The following is a 16,178-nucleotide window of genomic DNA, read 5'->3' as shown; positions in this document are numbered from 1 at the left end:
CACTTTTCAGATTATTTTAATCTTGTGCACACACCTTATGGTTGTGTAGGATGTGTAGGTTGAAGACTGAGGACTTTTTCAAAAGATTATTCGGTTAACACACACAACTGAGATGTTGCGCTGAAGCATTTTATATACGCTGATAACATCTGAAGCTGGGAGGGCAGAGTAATTGCATTGAATGGGGAGATAAATGTTCAGGATTGACTCTTTTTTACATGACTTTTAATAAAGGATTTCCTAGTTGTGAAGATTCAGAACAGTTTTGATTAGCCACCTAGTCTTAAGTTAATGGAAGTGAGTTTGTGTCAGCATTTCCACTTCGAGACCCCGCTGTCAGCTCCAGCGGGGTCTCGGCTTCACATGTTGCTCTTTGAAGAGTGAGGGGAGACAAGAAGTTGCCTCAGTCTCTAGAATCTAAAGCTGTGCTCTCCCTTAGCTCACACCCGTCTAAGTTCATCTACATCCATACACGAGTATTTCAACATTAACATTCGGAGACTGTTCGAATGTTCTCTGAACTGTCCCAGCTCCGCCCTCTCCCCGGGCCACCGACTCTCCCTATGCCAGGTATACTTTGTGACCTCCGCAGCAGATGCAGTGAAACGACTGTCTAACTTCTGTCCAACTCGCACCTGAAGCTGAACAGACCTGCCTTGTAAGGCTGCCTGATCCCTAGCCCGAGGGATACTGTCCCCACATCTCTTGCCAGCTGTGTTTACAAACCTCGCTTCCTGTCGAAGTTAATTGCTGAACATTATAAATGGCACGAGAGAAAGATTGAGCTGTAATCAAACTTAATCAACAGATTCTTCGGTAAACCTTCACAGACTGAGACTTTTTCTCAGTTTCCAAACTACACATCACCCCCTCTCGTCTCACATCTGGACAATGTGTACATTTCTGGTAATATTCTGAAGTATGATTATAGATGTACAATACTGTAGAAAATCAAATTAATTCAGAATTCTTGGAGTGGATTACATGGGCTGGAGCTTTGGGGTTAAGTTGCTCCTGGGGTCACCTGAGGAGCAAAGAATAGATGATTTGAAGCCAAGTTTTAAGAACTTTTTAAACCGAAGCTGTTTGGAATGTAGAAGGTAACCAAGCTGTCGGCTACACCTTTATTTAAGGAGTCACTTCAGTAAACAGCACGTCTCTCAGCCCAATTCTTGATTTTTCTGTTTCAAAACCAACTACAGTCAGAGAAGCTGTTTTTTTTATATATATATACACAATATATATATATTATATACACATACACACAATATATAAATATATATACACACAACACACACAATATATAATATATATATATATATACACACACACACACACACACAAGTGTAAAAAAACAAGTTGTCAGAATCTAGTTGTTTGGGGCTGGGCACAAATGGGCTGAGTTACCTTCTCAATCAGCATGACCAAAGCAGTGCAATAGCAGCACCCGTCTGTGGCACACGAGTTAGCCTCCCAGGGCCAGGCTCTAGTAAGCAGGTTGGAGTCGGCCCCGATCTAGTGTCACTCTCTGGGATGAGCCTGTGTGGCTGCTGAGCCGGAGTCACAAGAATGGACTCCCACTTGCAGAACTGACGTGCCGGGGACGAGCTCTGTGAGGGTACGGTCGCTGTTACCTTGTGCTGTCTGTTTCTAATACAATTCTACATTTTCCTTTTGTATGTATGTGGGGCTTCACATCTTGCCATGTGGTGACGTTTTGTTAATCAGTGTCTCCGATTTGAAGGCAATTTGTCGGATACGTTGAATACAACGTAGCTGCTCCAGGAGCTGAGTTGGCGCAGGAATTTCACTTGCCGATGCTTCATTATTGACCAACTCGATCAGGAGCAGTATTGAGTACACTTTCCACAAGGTGCTCAAAGGGGTAACGGTGGGATAAAAGTGCCCCAGCGCTGCTTATTTCAAACCCGCTTCTGCTGACTGGCTCCAGAGCAGCCAGGGAATTTCCACAAGTTTTCTTTTTCTTTAGAAAAAAAGTTGTAACTTTGCCTTTTGTCACTGTCTGGGCAGTTTATAAATGGACACGGCAATCGGTCAGGGAAGAGAGGCGAGGTTACAGAGATTCTGAGGCTGTGGGCTTAGCCAGCCAGATTGTGTTGAGTGGTACTAAAGTTGAGAAGCGTTGGTGAAGAGGCAAAGCCGTTGTTCCTGTCTGACCCGCAGGCAGCTGCTGTAATGGCTGGGCTGGTCATTCTCGGCACTGGCTTCGCTGTGTTATTTTGCCCCTCCAGTTTCACCCCTCCCCTCCCGCAGGCATTTGCTATTGCTGGGATTCCAGGGGCATTGGGTGACCTTGGATACTTTCCCTAGGTAGTTATTCAAGCGTGAGTCTAGCCAGTGGGTGCTGGGAGGCTGTTTGATTCTGGGAGCATCATAGCCTGATCTCGTCCTCCCTCAAGGTCATTTTGGGGGGAGGGGAATTAAAAACATAATATAAAAATTTGTAGCAGGAGTAGACCATACGGCACTCGAGCCTGCTCCGCCATTCGATAAGAACATGGCTGATTGGCTACATCAACTCCACTCTCCCGCCCGATCTCCATATTCCTTGTTTCCCCTAGAGTCCAAAAATATATCTGCCTTGAATATACTCAACAATTCAGCATCCACAACCCTCTGGGGCAGATAATTCCAAAGATTCACCGCCCTCTGAGTGAAGAAATTCCTCCTCCTCCTCTCAGTCCTAAATGGCCGACCCCTTATCCTGAGACTGTGATCCCCTGGTTCTAGATCCCCAGCCAGGGGGAAACATCCTCCCTGCATCTACCCTGTCAATCCCACTCAGAATCTTACTGGATGGAGACCCAGGCTTCCTGAACTCCGCGGATCAGAAGCTGCTGGCCAGCTGGCATTAAGTGTCTCGGCACGGACCAGGAAATGGGACTTTCTCATTTGTGTTGCTTAATACTGCATTAGAGGGCATCCTCATGCACTGGGAGAATCTGACGCTGATTCTACACTCGAGGATATCTCTGATTGCACGGTGTATTATATGTCCTGTTGGATCTGACAAGCTGTGTATGGGACAATCCTCCACTGCAGGCTGTAAGACTCATGGTGTGAAAGTGTGTGGACCACCAGAATTGTTGGCACGTTTATGTATGTGACCCTTTAAAATGGCTGTAACCAGCATCAGAAGCTGACCTTTCCATGACCCTGTGCTTCTGACCAAAGGTTTTTCGCACATGAGAGCCCGGATTCTATGTCTGCACTGGGGCCAGTTACACTGGGAGCGTGTCTGCACTGGGGCCAGTAACACTGGGAGCGTGTCTGCACTGGGGCCAGTGACACTGGGAGCGTGTCTGCACTGGGGCCAGTGACTCTGGGAGCGTGTCTGCACTGGGGCCAGTGACACTGGGAGCGTGTCTGCACTGGGGCCAGTGACTCTGGGAGCGTGTCTGCACTGGGGCCAGTGACACTGGGGAAGTAGGAAATGATTAGTCCATACAGTATCTGGGTAACAAGCCCCTGAGCAGTGTTTATACAAGGCCAGGGGCCAGGATCCAGGACAGTGACCAAAGACCAGCACACTCGACTGATGACCCGTTTAAACCATATCCTGTGCGGGAGGCTCGCTCATCGTGCACTCTTCTCTACACTTGTAATGGAATGATTCGACAAGCCTCAGCTGCTGAGCATATTGCATCGCAATCAGGTGCTCAAACTTCTCTGAAATGGAAACTGATAATGTTTCCAGAATATCCGGTGGTATCTGGCAATAGCTGAGGAATTCCAGCTTCACTGGCCTTGCGCCTCTCGTTTATACTCTGTCGGTTTGACGCGCTGCTCCCATTCACTGGGAGCCAGTGTTAGGCTGCTGACATTCTCTTTGTTTTGATGATTATTGGCAGCACAGGCAGTGTGGCCCAGTAACACTCTGCCTTAACCAGCTGAGCCATTCGGAGAAGGTCAATACAGTGCACCAACCATTCATCTTGCAACTCTCGGGGCAGTGTGCAGAGCAAGGTATTTGTAAAACAGTGTTCTAACAGATTGTGTATGCAGTCACTATACGTTAACAAGATCTCTGAAATCCCACAAGTTCAGGCCCAACTCTTGTCATTTGCTTCCATCTCTGCTGACTTTTTGCTGGATATATCCATCAGAGCTGGGAACCCTCTGATAATTTGCCCAAGTGACATCAATCTGTCTTTCGCTTAAATAGTTCTTTAAAAGTGTTTAAATTAACTGAATAGAGCCATTGTTTAAAACGGAACCATGTTATTACATTAAAGTAATATAAATGTGATGTGTGAATATGAGGAAGTCACACCAGTAAATCCTGGCTGGCGCATCCTGACTGATGCAGGAGGAAGAACCAACTGTGTAATTTGTACAAGTGAGTTATGTTGAAGTGTCAAAACATCCAAACAGGATTTTTCTCTAATTTTGTGTCTGAAGCAGTTAATGGTTCATCTGGATGCTGGCACACAAACTAGTATTGGGGATTATGGAGCACGTGGTGACTGATTCAAGAGGAAGGTCTAATAGTTCTTCGAGCTGGTGTGGTTAAACATGCTGAAACATCCACTCAACCTTAAAAAGGACGAGTGTGTGTTCACTCGACAGTGTTCACCAGTGTCTCAGCATGCACTGTTCGCCAGTGTCTCTGTGTGCAGCATCCAGTGTTCTCCAGTGTCTGCGTGCAGCCTGCAGTGTTCTGCGCGCAGCGTGCAATGTTCACCGAGTGCATGCGCGCTACACGCACAGTGTTTACCAGTGTTCATTTTGCTAGATTCAGGGACAGTAAATTCAGATGGTGCGGAGGTCAGACTGAATGCTAGAAACATACAGCAGGTCTGTCTGCTTCGGATGAATCGCCTCCACTCAAAGGATTTACCCTCGGTTTTTCACTTTATAGAAGCTGGAGGACCTGTTGTGTATTTAAAGCACTTTGATTTTGCTTTTATTCTAAATTCCGGGGGTTTATCAGTGGATTGATGATGTGGTTTGTTGAGGGGTGGAAGGAGCGGTCCGAATATTGAAGTGAAATTAGCCATTGAGCCAACTTGCTGCATAGCTCCAGGCTTTGCCCAGTCAGACTGAGCAGCTCAGCCCATTGAGCTACAGAGGACTGGGATCAGGGGTTCTGCCTGCACCTTCGCTGTATGCTGAAGGAATGTGTGTAGATGTTGCTCTACAAAGCAATGCTTGGGATTTAAACGCCCTGAGTATTCCTGCTTTTGCAGTAAAGGTAAAGAACTCCCGTTGCTTGATTCTTGCTTAATGAATTTTATTTTTTATGCCCACTCTCTCTCGAGCTCCCAAACCCACCGGCCACAGCCTTTGTCAATGCACTTGAGCGCCAACAGGTAGGAGTGAACGAGAGTGGCCCGTAGGGACCAGTGCTCAGGTTCTGCGTGCTCCCGACCTGCCCAGCTGCTCAAGATGTTGAGTGCAATGTGCAGGGAGCCTTGGGTTACATCACATCTCTTACCAGTCGGTGTCAGGGAGCGTTGAGCCAAGAGCGACAGCTAAGTCACAATACATCACAGTGATACGGAGCACCATGGTGGTGAATCAAGGTGAGCAGCCGCCCACCCTGTGATGAGTTTGCTTGGTAAAGCAGAAAGCATTGATTTCGATAGGTTTCCCAATCACTTGGGTCAGTCTTCCCTCCAGTCATACCCACTGTCAGACCTTACCCTAAGCTAACAGTCGGGATCTGAACGCCCCCCACCCCCACTCCCACCTCGGTGTAAAATAACTCTCCTGCTTGGGTTGAATTACAGAGTAAACGGGTGGCAGCACAAAGACTGATGACCTGGAGTTCGTAGAATTCCTAGTCTATGTCCAATGTTTGTTGGAGGAGTCTGGGTTCTGCCAACTAGCCTGGTTTGCACAGAGCCCTGTGTAAGGTGGCCGTGGTTAATCGTTCTCTGCTAGTTGCGCCAATGCTCATTGTTTCTTTATATCAAGAGTTTTGTATTAATTGTAGTGATTGTATAAAATATCTTAATCTTTTTGTATTTTCCCTTCCCTGTAATTGGATGTTGTTCAGCTTCCAAGCCCCAATCCCATAAAATAAACTCTGTATCTCTTATCTAATCCTGGTATAGTTTTATTCCCTCAAATATACTTTCTGTTTGTGACTTGATGTGAATGGAATATTTTCACTAGTGTATAACCTTGTCTTTAACTAGGGAAACTCCCATTTCATGCTGTAACTCTGAAGCTATTTCAAAAGAAATTTGCAGATTACTGCTACTTCTGGCAAGCTGCCAATGTTTGAACAAGGAACAAGTTTTACACCAAGACTAATAAATCCATCCGCACCTATTGGTATCACACCTGCAGAGTCTACATCTGCCAATGGCTGACTGAGTTAAGGCAGTCGAAAAAATAAATCCTTGCATTTATAGTGCCTTTCGTGGCCTCGGTCCCAAAGCACTTTACAGCCAATGAAGCACTTTGTAGTCACTGTTGTAATGAGAGAAACATGGCAGCCAATGTGCGCACAGCAAGCTCCCACAAACAGCAATGTGATAATGACCAGATAATCTGTTTGTGATGTTGGTTGAGGAATAAATATTGGCCAAGACACTGGGGAGAACTCCCGTGCTCTTCAAAATAGTGCCCGTGGGATCTTTTACATCCACCTGAGAAAGCAGTTTAACGTCTCATCCGAAAGACGACACCTCCAGCACTCCCTCAGTACTGCACTGGAATGTCAGCACACTAGATTTTTGTGTCTCTGGAGTGGGACTTGAAACCTCAAACTTCTGACTCAGGCGAGAGTGTGACCCACTGAGCCACAGTGAAGCATGGTAAGGATGGGGGTGATGGCACCTCAGTATGGGCGGGCAGATAGGCTGTGGAGGGTGGAAGAGGCAGACAAGGAATGTGTTGAAGTCTAACCGCAAGGTGATATAGCCTCATATCTAGGCCCACATTTGAAAAGGAGGAAAATAATTATTAAAGTCTCCCTCTTTGAACTCAACCCCACCTTACCTGCCTTCTCTCCGTATCCCTCAATTGCACCTACCCACCCTCTATCCTTATATCTCAATCCCACCTCCTTCATATCTCTCAACCCCACCTACCCACCTTCATATCTCTCAATCCAAACTTGAATGAAAGGTTAAGGGGGAGTGAGACGTGTAAAACCACAAACAGAATGAAATCTGTGTTGAATTTTTTCCTGAGGAAAGGATTGTTTGTACCTCTGCAGCGATTGGACCAGGTCCACAGACTTTGTGTTAATAAGAGTAAGCTAACAAATTCAGTTGAAAGAAAGTAGGCACGGTTGAAACGGTCAGGTTTCCGCTATGTACAAAGGACCCAATATCTAATAACAGCTGCTGTCCATAAATCACCGAGTATTAGCAAATGAGTGATAAGCAATTTATACTTTTCTCTCCAGGATAACACGGGCGGAAGGAAACAATGTGGTGTTGTGGAAAACGCCAGCACTTTCTAAACCATCCACACACCTTCATCTCACTGACTGACTCCCTTCCCCTCCAACTTGTAGTACCTATTCTCGGTGCCAAAACATCTGGATAGTTAACGCCACAAAAACAATCTCCGCGGCCGTCCTTCGTTGTTTCGAAGTTAATTTTACAATTTTTTTCAAATGTTCAGGTTAAAGATGTGTCTGAATATTTCATTATCTTCGCTTGGAAATTATTTGCCTTTATTGCTGGTCAGTTTTAGAATCTTCATGGTGAAGAATTTCAGGATTAGAATTCTAAACCAGTTGACAGCTAGTGTCAGCATCAAACACTCCCAGGCTCGGTACTGCATGGATTAGATAACAGAATAAAGCTCCCTCTACATTGTCCCATCAAACACTCCAAGGCTAGGTACAGCACGGGGTTAGATACAAAGTAAAGCTCTGACTCATCAAACACTCACCTGCTAAGTGAACCATTTAGTATGGTACTGAAGTAGACTGATGAGCAAGGTTCCAGATTAAATTCCTGGTCTATGGTTAAGTTTGCAGGGTTCCTTCCTCACTGGGAATGGGCACTACAGCTTGGCTGGTTTGTTGCCACTGACTACTGAAAAGTCCAAAGTCCTTCACTATTGAAACAGTTACTTGCTGAGTCCCAAGCTAATGATCGCTGTAGCTGTGCAGGGCTGGCTGCTCAGTCATTCTCAGTGCCCTCAATAACTACAGATCTGGCTCACTCAAGTCAGAGCGTTGACTCCATTCCAATCTCTCCTAACCAACAGGTACGATGTACTTGCTACCTGGGTGGACAAGGAGAAAGAATGTAGGGAGGACAGCCACTGTGGCTCAGAAGACTGTCCAAATGGGGCAAGAGCAGAATGTAAATGTGGTAGTGGTAGGGGACTCTATAATTAGGGGGATAGACAGCATCCTCTGCAGCCAAGAACAAGAATACCAAAGGCGTGCCAGGGTAAGGGATATCTCACTGTGGCTGGAGAGGAACTGGGAAAGAATGGGGCTAAATCCAGCTATCCATGCTGGAATAAACAACATAGGTAGGAACAGAGGATGTCCTGCTGAAAGAGTATCAGGGGTTAGGCTCTAAATTAAAACGCAGGACCTCGAATGTATGTTTCCACTTGTGGGGAAGAGCATAACTAGAGGCCATCAATAGAAGATAGTCAGCAAGAAATCCAATTGGGTAAGAATTTTCTTCTGAATTCCTTAAGAGTGGTAACATTGTGGAACTCGCTACCACAGGGAGTGGTTGAAACGAATAGTATAGATACAATAGTATAGACAAGCACATGCGGGAGAAGGGCATAGAGGGTTATGCTGATCGCTTGAGATGAGGAAAGTCAGGAGGAGGCTCGAGTGGAGCATAAACGCCAGCATGGACTGGTTGGGCCGAATGGCCCATTTGTAGTGTATATCCTATGTAATCCCTAGACCGATTTTGTTGCAACTTAATTGACACCAAAAGGCCTCTTTATTTCCTTCCTCCATCTCCCACCTCGCCAAGGAAGAGAATGATTGTAGTTAATCATTAGACAACTGCTGAATGTGGATTTCGCCCTTCCCTGGACAGACAACAGCTACTCAAGTGCTTTTCTCAAGTGGCTGGGATGAACACAACTCGCCATGAGATATGTGTGTTTCTTGCCACCATCCTTCTGATCTCAGCATCGGCACAACGATCCCCTATTGCAAGTGGGCTCGGCAGCCCAGGGGCCTGAATGGTTTCCTTCTGTGCTGTAACATGCTGTGGTGCGGAGCTTTATGCAAACCAATGATTTTAAGGAATAAGAAAGCATTGCAAGTCTCGGTTTACTGACACTTTGCACCAACTGGCCCCAATCCCAGAGTGTCCTGCTGCATCTTTCAGCCTGTTGGTCTTTCCGCTGCCTGCGCTCCCATGTGGCAAACCTGTCCCACCCACCCCTTCCCTCAACGACTATCTGTCCCACCTGTGACGGGGATTGTGGTTCTTGTATTGGATGTTCAACCAAGTGCTGTTCATCCCAGCCACTTGAGAAAAACACTTGGGAAGGGCGAAATCCACATTCAGCAGTTGTCTAATGATTAACTACAATCATTTTTAGAGTGGAAGCAAGCCTTCCTCAATTCCGAGGGGCTGCCTGTGATGATGGGGAGGGTCAGAGTGCCAGCTACAGCAATGTTCCAGATGTTGGTCTTGTCTGCCTCCGCCCTATTTAGAATTATACAATCTTGCAGGAGGCGGTCATTCAGGCCATTGTGTCTATAAAAGAGTTACACCCCTTACACCAGGATGGGGCCTTGACTGTTTAGCTCATATCCATAGCGGATATTCTGTTACCGACTGATGGCCCTAACCCTAACCCTAAATACATTACGATTCTTGAGTGAAGGAGTTTTTCCCTGTAAATAATCTGGTGTCTTTCAATCAATACCTTCAACGTTCCCATGTGTGCGACCATATTGCCTGAGGTGACTGCAAATCCTAAAACAATGTGTGGACAAGAGTGAGATTGGAGAGACCTGAGCATGGAAAAACACCTGGATAAGACAAACACCATTTATACACGGCAAGAATTGTTCCCTGTAAATTGTAAACAGTTTTGGTTTCCATATTTAAGGAAGGATATACTTGCATTGGAGGCTGTTCAGAGAAAGTTCACTAGGTTGATTCCGGAGATGAGGGGGTTGACTTATGAAGCTAGGTTGAGTAGGTTGGGCCTCCATTCATTGGAGTGCAGAAGAATGAGAGGTGAGCTTATTGAAACATATAAGATAATGAGGAGGTTCAACAAGGTGGATGCAGAGAGGATGTTTCCACTTATGGGGTAAACAAAAACTAGGGGGCATAGTCTCCGAATAAGGGTCTACCCATTTAAAACTGAGATGAGGAGGAATTTCTTCTCTAAGGGTTGTAAATCTATGGAATTCTCTGCCGCTGCGAGCTGTGGAGGCTGGGTCATTGAATATATTTATGGCGGGGAGAGACAGATTTTTGAGCAATAAGAGAATAAAGGGTTATGGGGAGTGGGCAGGGAAGTGGAGCTGAGTCCATGATCAGATCAGCCATGATCTTATTGAATGGAGAAGGCTTAAGGGGTCAAATAGCCGACTCCTGCTCTTATTTAAATTGTTTTGGGGCTGCGCAGCCCATTCAAATCTCTGCGCATGTGTGGTTTGCCCCGAGTGCAAGCTGGTGATCAGCCTGCGCAAAACCTCCAGCCCGCAGCTTAACTGGAACGTTGATGCCAACATTCGAGTACTTCAATTGTATACATAAATTTCTAATTCGAAGATTCTGCAATTCAGAATGTTGTGGAATATGAAGACTGTATTTCCAATCCTACCCACTTTACTGTGCAACATGCCTCTTGCTTGCAGTGACTGGTCCCCCTGCCTCGCACTCGGTGCAGTATAGCTGCGGGCCGGGGGTGGGTGATGGGCCCCCTCACTGGGTGCAGTATAGCTGCGGCCCGGGGCTGGGCTGGGTGACGGGCTCGGAATGTCTCACTCGCTCCGCTCAAGAACCGTTTTTTTCACCTTTGACAATAACACGGAAGCAACGAGGATTTTTCCTCGTCGGGATTTCCAGCTGATACATATAAAAGGAGCAAAGCAACAGAGACGTCAGAACTAAAGTCACGGAGAAGGAGAAGGAGGCAGAGGAACAGAGATACAGCGCAAGGAACTGAGATTGGGAGTGAAATGGGAACAGTACTGCAGGTAATGCACGTTTCTGAGTGAGAGGCTGAGAGAGACACTGATCAGAGATATTATCCACCTATATCTGCATAGAGGGAGACAACTGGGGGATGTCGGAATGAAACTCCACTCCTTTCCAAAGTTGCTATCAGTGAAATGTCGGACCCTGTCCTGTTTCTGGAAGACTTTGTGGGACAGTGAGATGGGGATTGGGTTCAGTGTGGGACAGTGAGATGGGGATTGGGTTCAGTGTGGGACAGTGAGATGGGGATTGGGTTCAGTGTGGGACAGTGAGATGGGGATTGGGTTCAGTGTGGGACAGTGAGATGGGGATTGGGTTCAGTGTGGGACAGTAAGATGGGGATTGGGTTCAGTGTGGGACAGTGAGATGGGGATTGGGTTCAGTGTGTGGGGTCTCTGCAACTCGCTGATGTCTTTCTGTTTATTCCCCTCAGCTTCTCTTCATCGTCCTCCTGATTCTGGAGCTCGGTCATACTCGAAGGATGAAGCACGATGGAACCCATCACTGCGGGTACCCGGAGAACCTGGATGTCCCGGGCAAATTGTGGCATAGGCTGCTGGGCAGGGCCAACATGGATCACTTCCCCTCTGTGGCCCTGGTTACAGAGCTGGAGCAGCAGAAACACCATCGAGAGAAAGGCTGCCCTGATCTCGGGCTTCATCCCTCGAGCAACAGTGACATCAATCACCGTTCCATCTCACCCTGGGAATACAGGTAATGAACCAAGCCCCAGGGCACAGTGACGGGCGATGGGTGGTGATGGGGACGATGGCCGGTGACTGTACGGGCAGTGACGGGCGATGGGCGGTGACTGTACGGGCGGTGATGGGCGATGGGTGGTGAGGGGCGATGGGCGTTGACTGTTGGTTGTATCTCGATCTCTCTCTACTCCCTCACTGAGTTCAGTCTCTTTTCTCTGATTCCAGGATTGATTACGATGACAATCGTTACCCTCAGAAGTTGGCCTTCGCTCATTGCCTCTGTGAGGGCTGCATCGATATGGACAATGGGGAGGAGATTCGGTCCTTTAACTCGGTGCCTGTGGAACAGACCATGTTGGTCCTGCAGCGTCAGCCCTGCCCTGGACGCCCCGGGCAGTATAGCTTCAATCTGAAGTACATCAAGGTGCCGGTGGGCTGTACCTGTGTCCGACCCAAAACCAACTGGTAACCTCCTGTGGAGCGGCGAGCTGGCAGGGACTTTTACACTCATCCAGGGTCGTGGTTCTTGTGAAACACACTCTGCTTATGTTATGGTCAGAGGTCCAGGCGGACAGAGAGCGTCTGCTTCAGGTCCCAGTCATCGGGGACACCCGGCACTCGGTCCCGTTTCAGACTCGCTGCTGGGGGAGTCACCGTGTCCCGGGATACACTGAGCCCTCACCCCACATCACAACCGGCACCGAGGGGAGCTATACCGGGGTGTGTGGTGGGGGGGGGGCTCAGTGTTTCAGGGATGTGTAGCAGACGCTCTGTGTGGTTCTGGGTTGATCCTGTGTGCTGAATACCTGTGTATTTGAATCCAGTATGTCATTGTGTGACTTAATGCCCCACTTTATTTAATTTATGTATTGCATAGATTTACTAGTTTTAATTTATTTTACTGTATTTCTGTGTAACTGAACAAGATGCTAGGTTTAATTTATAAATAGATATTGTGTATTTATAATAATTTAAAGACATGCTTTGTATCCAGGAAGTGAAATCACTGCCTGGGGTCTTTCTGTGACGATCTGAGATGTGATTTCTGCAGTCGTATCTCGATGAGATATTAATACTTTATAATAAAATGCTGAGCTGTCATTGGTGAGGGTGAAACCCAGTGATCGGTTGCAGTGTCATTGGTACAGGCTTGATGAAAGCAGAGTTTATCTGACTTTAGATAGACTGTGTAAATGCGATTTGATGCTTGTCCCAGCATAGTCCTGCCTTTAATAAAGGTTTTTTGTCTCTCGATGTTCGGGGATCACTCGGGAAGGGTGCGGCAGTCTAGTGGTTCTATTGCTGGTCTGATCATCCAGAGAACATGAGTTCAAATCCCACCGTAGGCCGTTTGAGAAACTGAATTCAGTTAAAAAATATATATATATCTGTTAATAAAAATGTCAGCAACAGTGACCATGAAGCCCATCTGGTTCACTAATGTCCTTTTAGGAAAGGAAATCTGCCGCCCTTACCCGATCTGGCTTATAGGTAACTCCAGACCCACAGCAATATGGTTGACTCTAATTGCCCCCTGAGTGGCCTCACTCAAGGCAACTAGGGATGGGCAACGCATACCAGGCTTGCCAGTGAGGCCCATATCACAGCTGATGTGTGATCTTGGATCACATTCGGTCAAAGTTCGCTCCAATGCTTGGTCCCTGCCCCTGAAATACTTGTGTACGCAAGTCTGGCCCTTCCTCTAATGACTGGTCCAGCAAGGGTCCCAACATTAATGCACATCACCAGAAAGCTTCAATTTTGTATAAAGGCACCTGAGGACTTTAATATGTCTTTGGGTTGAAACAAAGTGAATGTAAAAGATACCACGGTGCTGTTGGACAAAGAGCAGAGGAGTTCTCCCCATTGTCCTGGCCTCTCCGCCAACATCACCAAAACAAATTGCTTGCTCATACATCTTATTGATGTCTGCGAGACCTTGCTGTGCACAAAATTGGCAGCTGCATTTGCCTATAAAACAACATTGACTGCATTTCAAAAGTAATTGATTGTGAAGCGCTTCAGGGTATTCTGAGGATGTGAAAGGAGCTATATAAATACAAGTTTTCCCTCCTTTAATTCAGTTGTGGCATGATCTCCGTGACATCAAGCTAGGAATTGTGTCACCCACAAGTCTTGAGACTGTCGAACTGTGTAAGGAATACAGTCCAGAGATGGCATTTTAACCTCTTTAGGTCTGATTCTATATTGTTTTCTAAGTATTTGTACCATCAGTACATCTTTCTGCTTCTGTGAAATTTGCTTACTTGTAAATAAATTTGATTAATGGTTTTAGCCTGAATGTGCGAGCCTGATAATTTGGTATTTACCACTTTTTGGGATAGATAGGAAACCTTCATGGGCAACCTATATAATCTCCAGTGGGTAACTAAGGGGCCGTTTCCCTGTCATTCTTCAATGCGCGATGAAAAGTATAGACTTCCGCATGCACAGACTTGACCAGGCCGGGACCAAACAAGGGTGTCCTCTTGTTTTGCCCAAGCAAGAGAGAGAGTGGGGGAGAGAGGGAGAGGGGGGGGGGGGGAGAGGAGGGGTTGGGGGGGAGAGAGAGAGAGAGAGAGAGGATGATGGGGGGAGATGGGTGAGGGAAAATGGGGGGGGGGGAGATGTGGGGCAGAGGGAGGAGAGAGAAAGATTGAGCCGGGAGGGAGAGATGGGGGCAAGAGAGATGCGGCACGGGGGGAGCGGGATATGGGTGGAGGGGAGAGAGATGGGTGGAGGGGAGAAATGGGGGTGAGAGATAGGGGGCGGGGCAGCGAAAGAGAAGCGGGGCAGGAGGGCGAGAGAGAGAGAGGGGGGGGGAAGAGGCAGGGGTGGAGAGGGGGGAGGGTGGCGAGACACTGGTGGAGAGGGAGAGAGGCGCTGTGGCGGGGGTGGGGTCGAGGAGGGAGACTGGGAGAGAGACGCGGGTGAGGGGGTGGGGGGAAAGATTCTCGGGGCGAGAGAGATACACGGTGGGGGTGGAGAGTGACACAGGATAGGAGAGAGACATGGGGCAGGGGAAGAGAGAGATGGGTGGTGAGAGAGACGCCGGGGGTGGGGGGAAGAGAGAGAGATGGAGGCAGGATGAGAAGGGTTGAGACATGAGTAGGGAGAGAGATGGGGGGGGAAGAGAGAGAGAGAGCTGGAGGGATGTGACACGGTGGGGTGGAGAGAGAGAAGGGGGGGCAGGGAGACAGGGCGAGGGAGACGCAGGGTAGGGTGGGGGAGAGATGGGGGAGAGATGGGGGGGAGAGAAATATGGGAAAGAAGGGGGAGCGTGATTGGGGGTGAGTGGGGTGGGGGGCGCGAGTGAGAGATGGGGAGGGAGAGAGATGGAGGGGCGGAGGGGGGAGAAAATGGGGGGGGAGAGAGAGATAGAGATGGGGAGAGAAAAGCCGGGCAGTTGGGGCAAGAGAGATGTGAGGGGCGGGGGGGAAAGAGCGTGATGGAGAGCGAGATTGGAGAGAGAGAAAAGGTGCAGGAGGACGAGAGAGATCGATCGGGGAGCGAATTGGTTGACAGAATGACATGGGGGGGGGGGGCGAGAGAGGCGGTGGGGAGAGAGATGGGGGAGAGAGATGGGGGCAGGGAGATGGGGAGAGAGGTGCGCGGCTGGGGGGGGGAGACCCGGGCAGGCGGCAAGAGATTGGGGGGGGGGGTGAGAGATGGGCAGCAAGAGAGACGTGGGGTGGGGGAAAGCGATAGAGATGGGGTAAGATGGAGAGATGGAGGGGTAGAGAAATGGAGGAAAATGGCAGGGAGAGAGAGATGGGAGAGGGAGAGAGATGGAGGGGGAGAAGGATGGTGGGGGGAGGGAGAGATGGGGGAAAATGCGGGGGAGAGGTAGATGGGGGAGAGTGACACAGGATGGGAGAGACACACGGGGCGGGGAGAGAGAGACGGGGGGAGAGAGACGGGGCAGGGGTGGTGAGGGGGTGGGGGAGAGGAGGGGAAAAGAGATGGGCAGGGAGACTGGGAGAGAGCCGCAGGGGAGGGAAAGAGATGCTGAGGGCGAGGGACACAGGGGTGGGGGTGGTGGAGGTGAGAGTGACACAGGGTGGGAGAGAGACACGGGGCGGGGGAGAGAGAGATGGGCGGCGAGAGAGACGTGGGACGGGGGGTGAGAGAGAGATGGGGGAAGAGAGAGAGAGAGATGGAGGCAGGGTGAGAGGGGTTGAGAGATGGGTAGGGAGGGAAATGGGGGAGAGAGAGATGGGGATAAAATGGGGAAGAGAGATGGGGAGAGTGAGGGGAAAATGGGGGGAGGAGAGAGATGGGGGGGATGAGTGACACGGGGGGTGATGGAGAGAGATGGGGAGAAAGAGATGGGGGACAA

At 48.5% G+C, this 16,178-nt stretch overlaps 1 protein-coding gene across 1 annotated transcript; it reads left to right on the top strand.

The window, feature by feature from the left end:
* Positions 1 to 10,918: 10,918 nt before the first annotated feature.
* Positions 10,919 to 13,973, top strand: LOC139278380 (interleukin-17C-like). Its single transcript, XM_070897055.1, has 3 exons — positions 10,919 to 11,137; positions 11,572 to 11,852; positions 12,065 to 13,973. The coding sequence occupies exons 1-3, from the start codon at positions 11,120 to 11,122 to the stop codon at positions 12,306 to 12,308; spliced, it is 543 nt and encodes a 180-aa protein (XP_070753156.1). The 5' UTR covers positions 10,919 to 11,119; the 3' UTR covers positions 12,309 to 13,973.
* Positions 13,974 to 16,178: the final 2,205 nt, after the last annotated feature.

Source organism: Pristiophorus japonicus, chromosome 13 (assembly GCF_044704955.1).
Source record: "Pristiophorus japonicus isolate sPriJap1 chromosome 13, sPriJap1.hap1, whole genome shotgun sequence".
Taxonomy (NCBI): Eukaryota; Metazoa; Chordata; class Chondrichthyes; family Pristiophoridae; genus Pristiophorus; species Pristiophorus japonicus.
The sequence above is the reverse complement of the archived record's forward strand: the minus strand, read 5'-3'. Positions and strand labels throughout refer to the sequence as shown.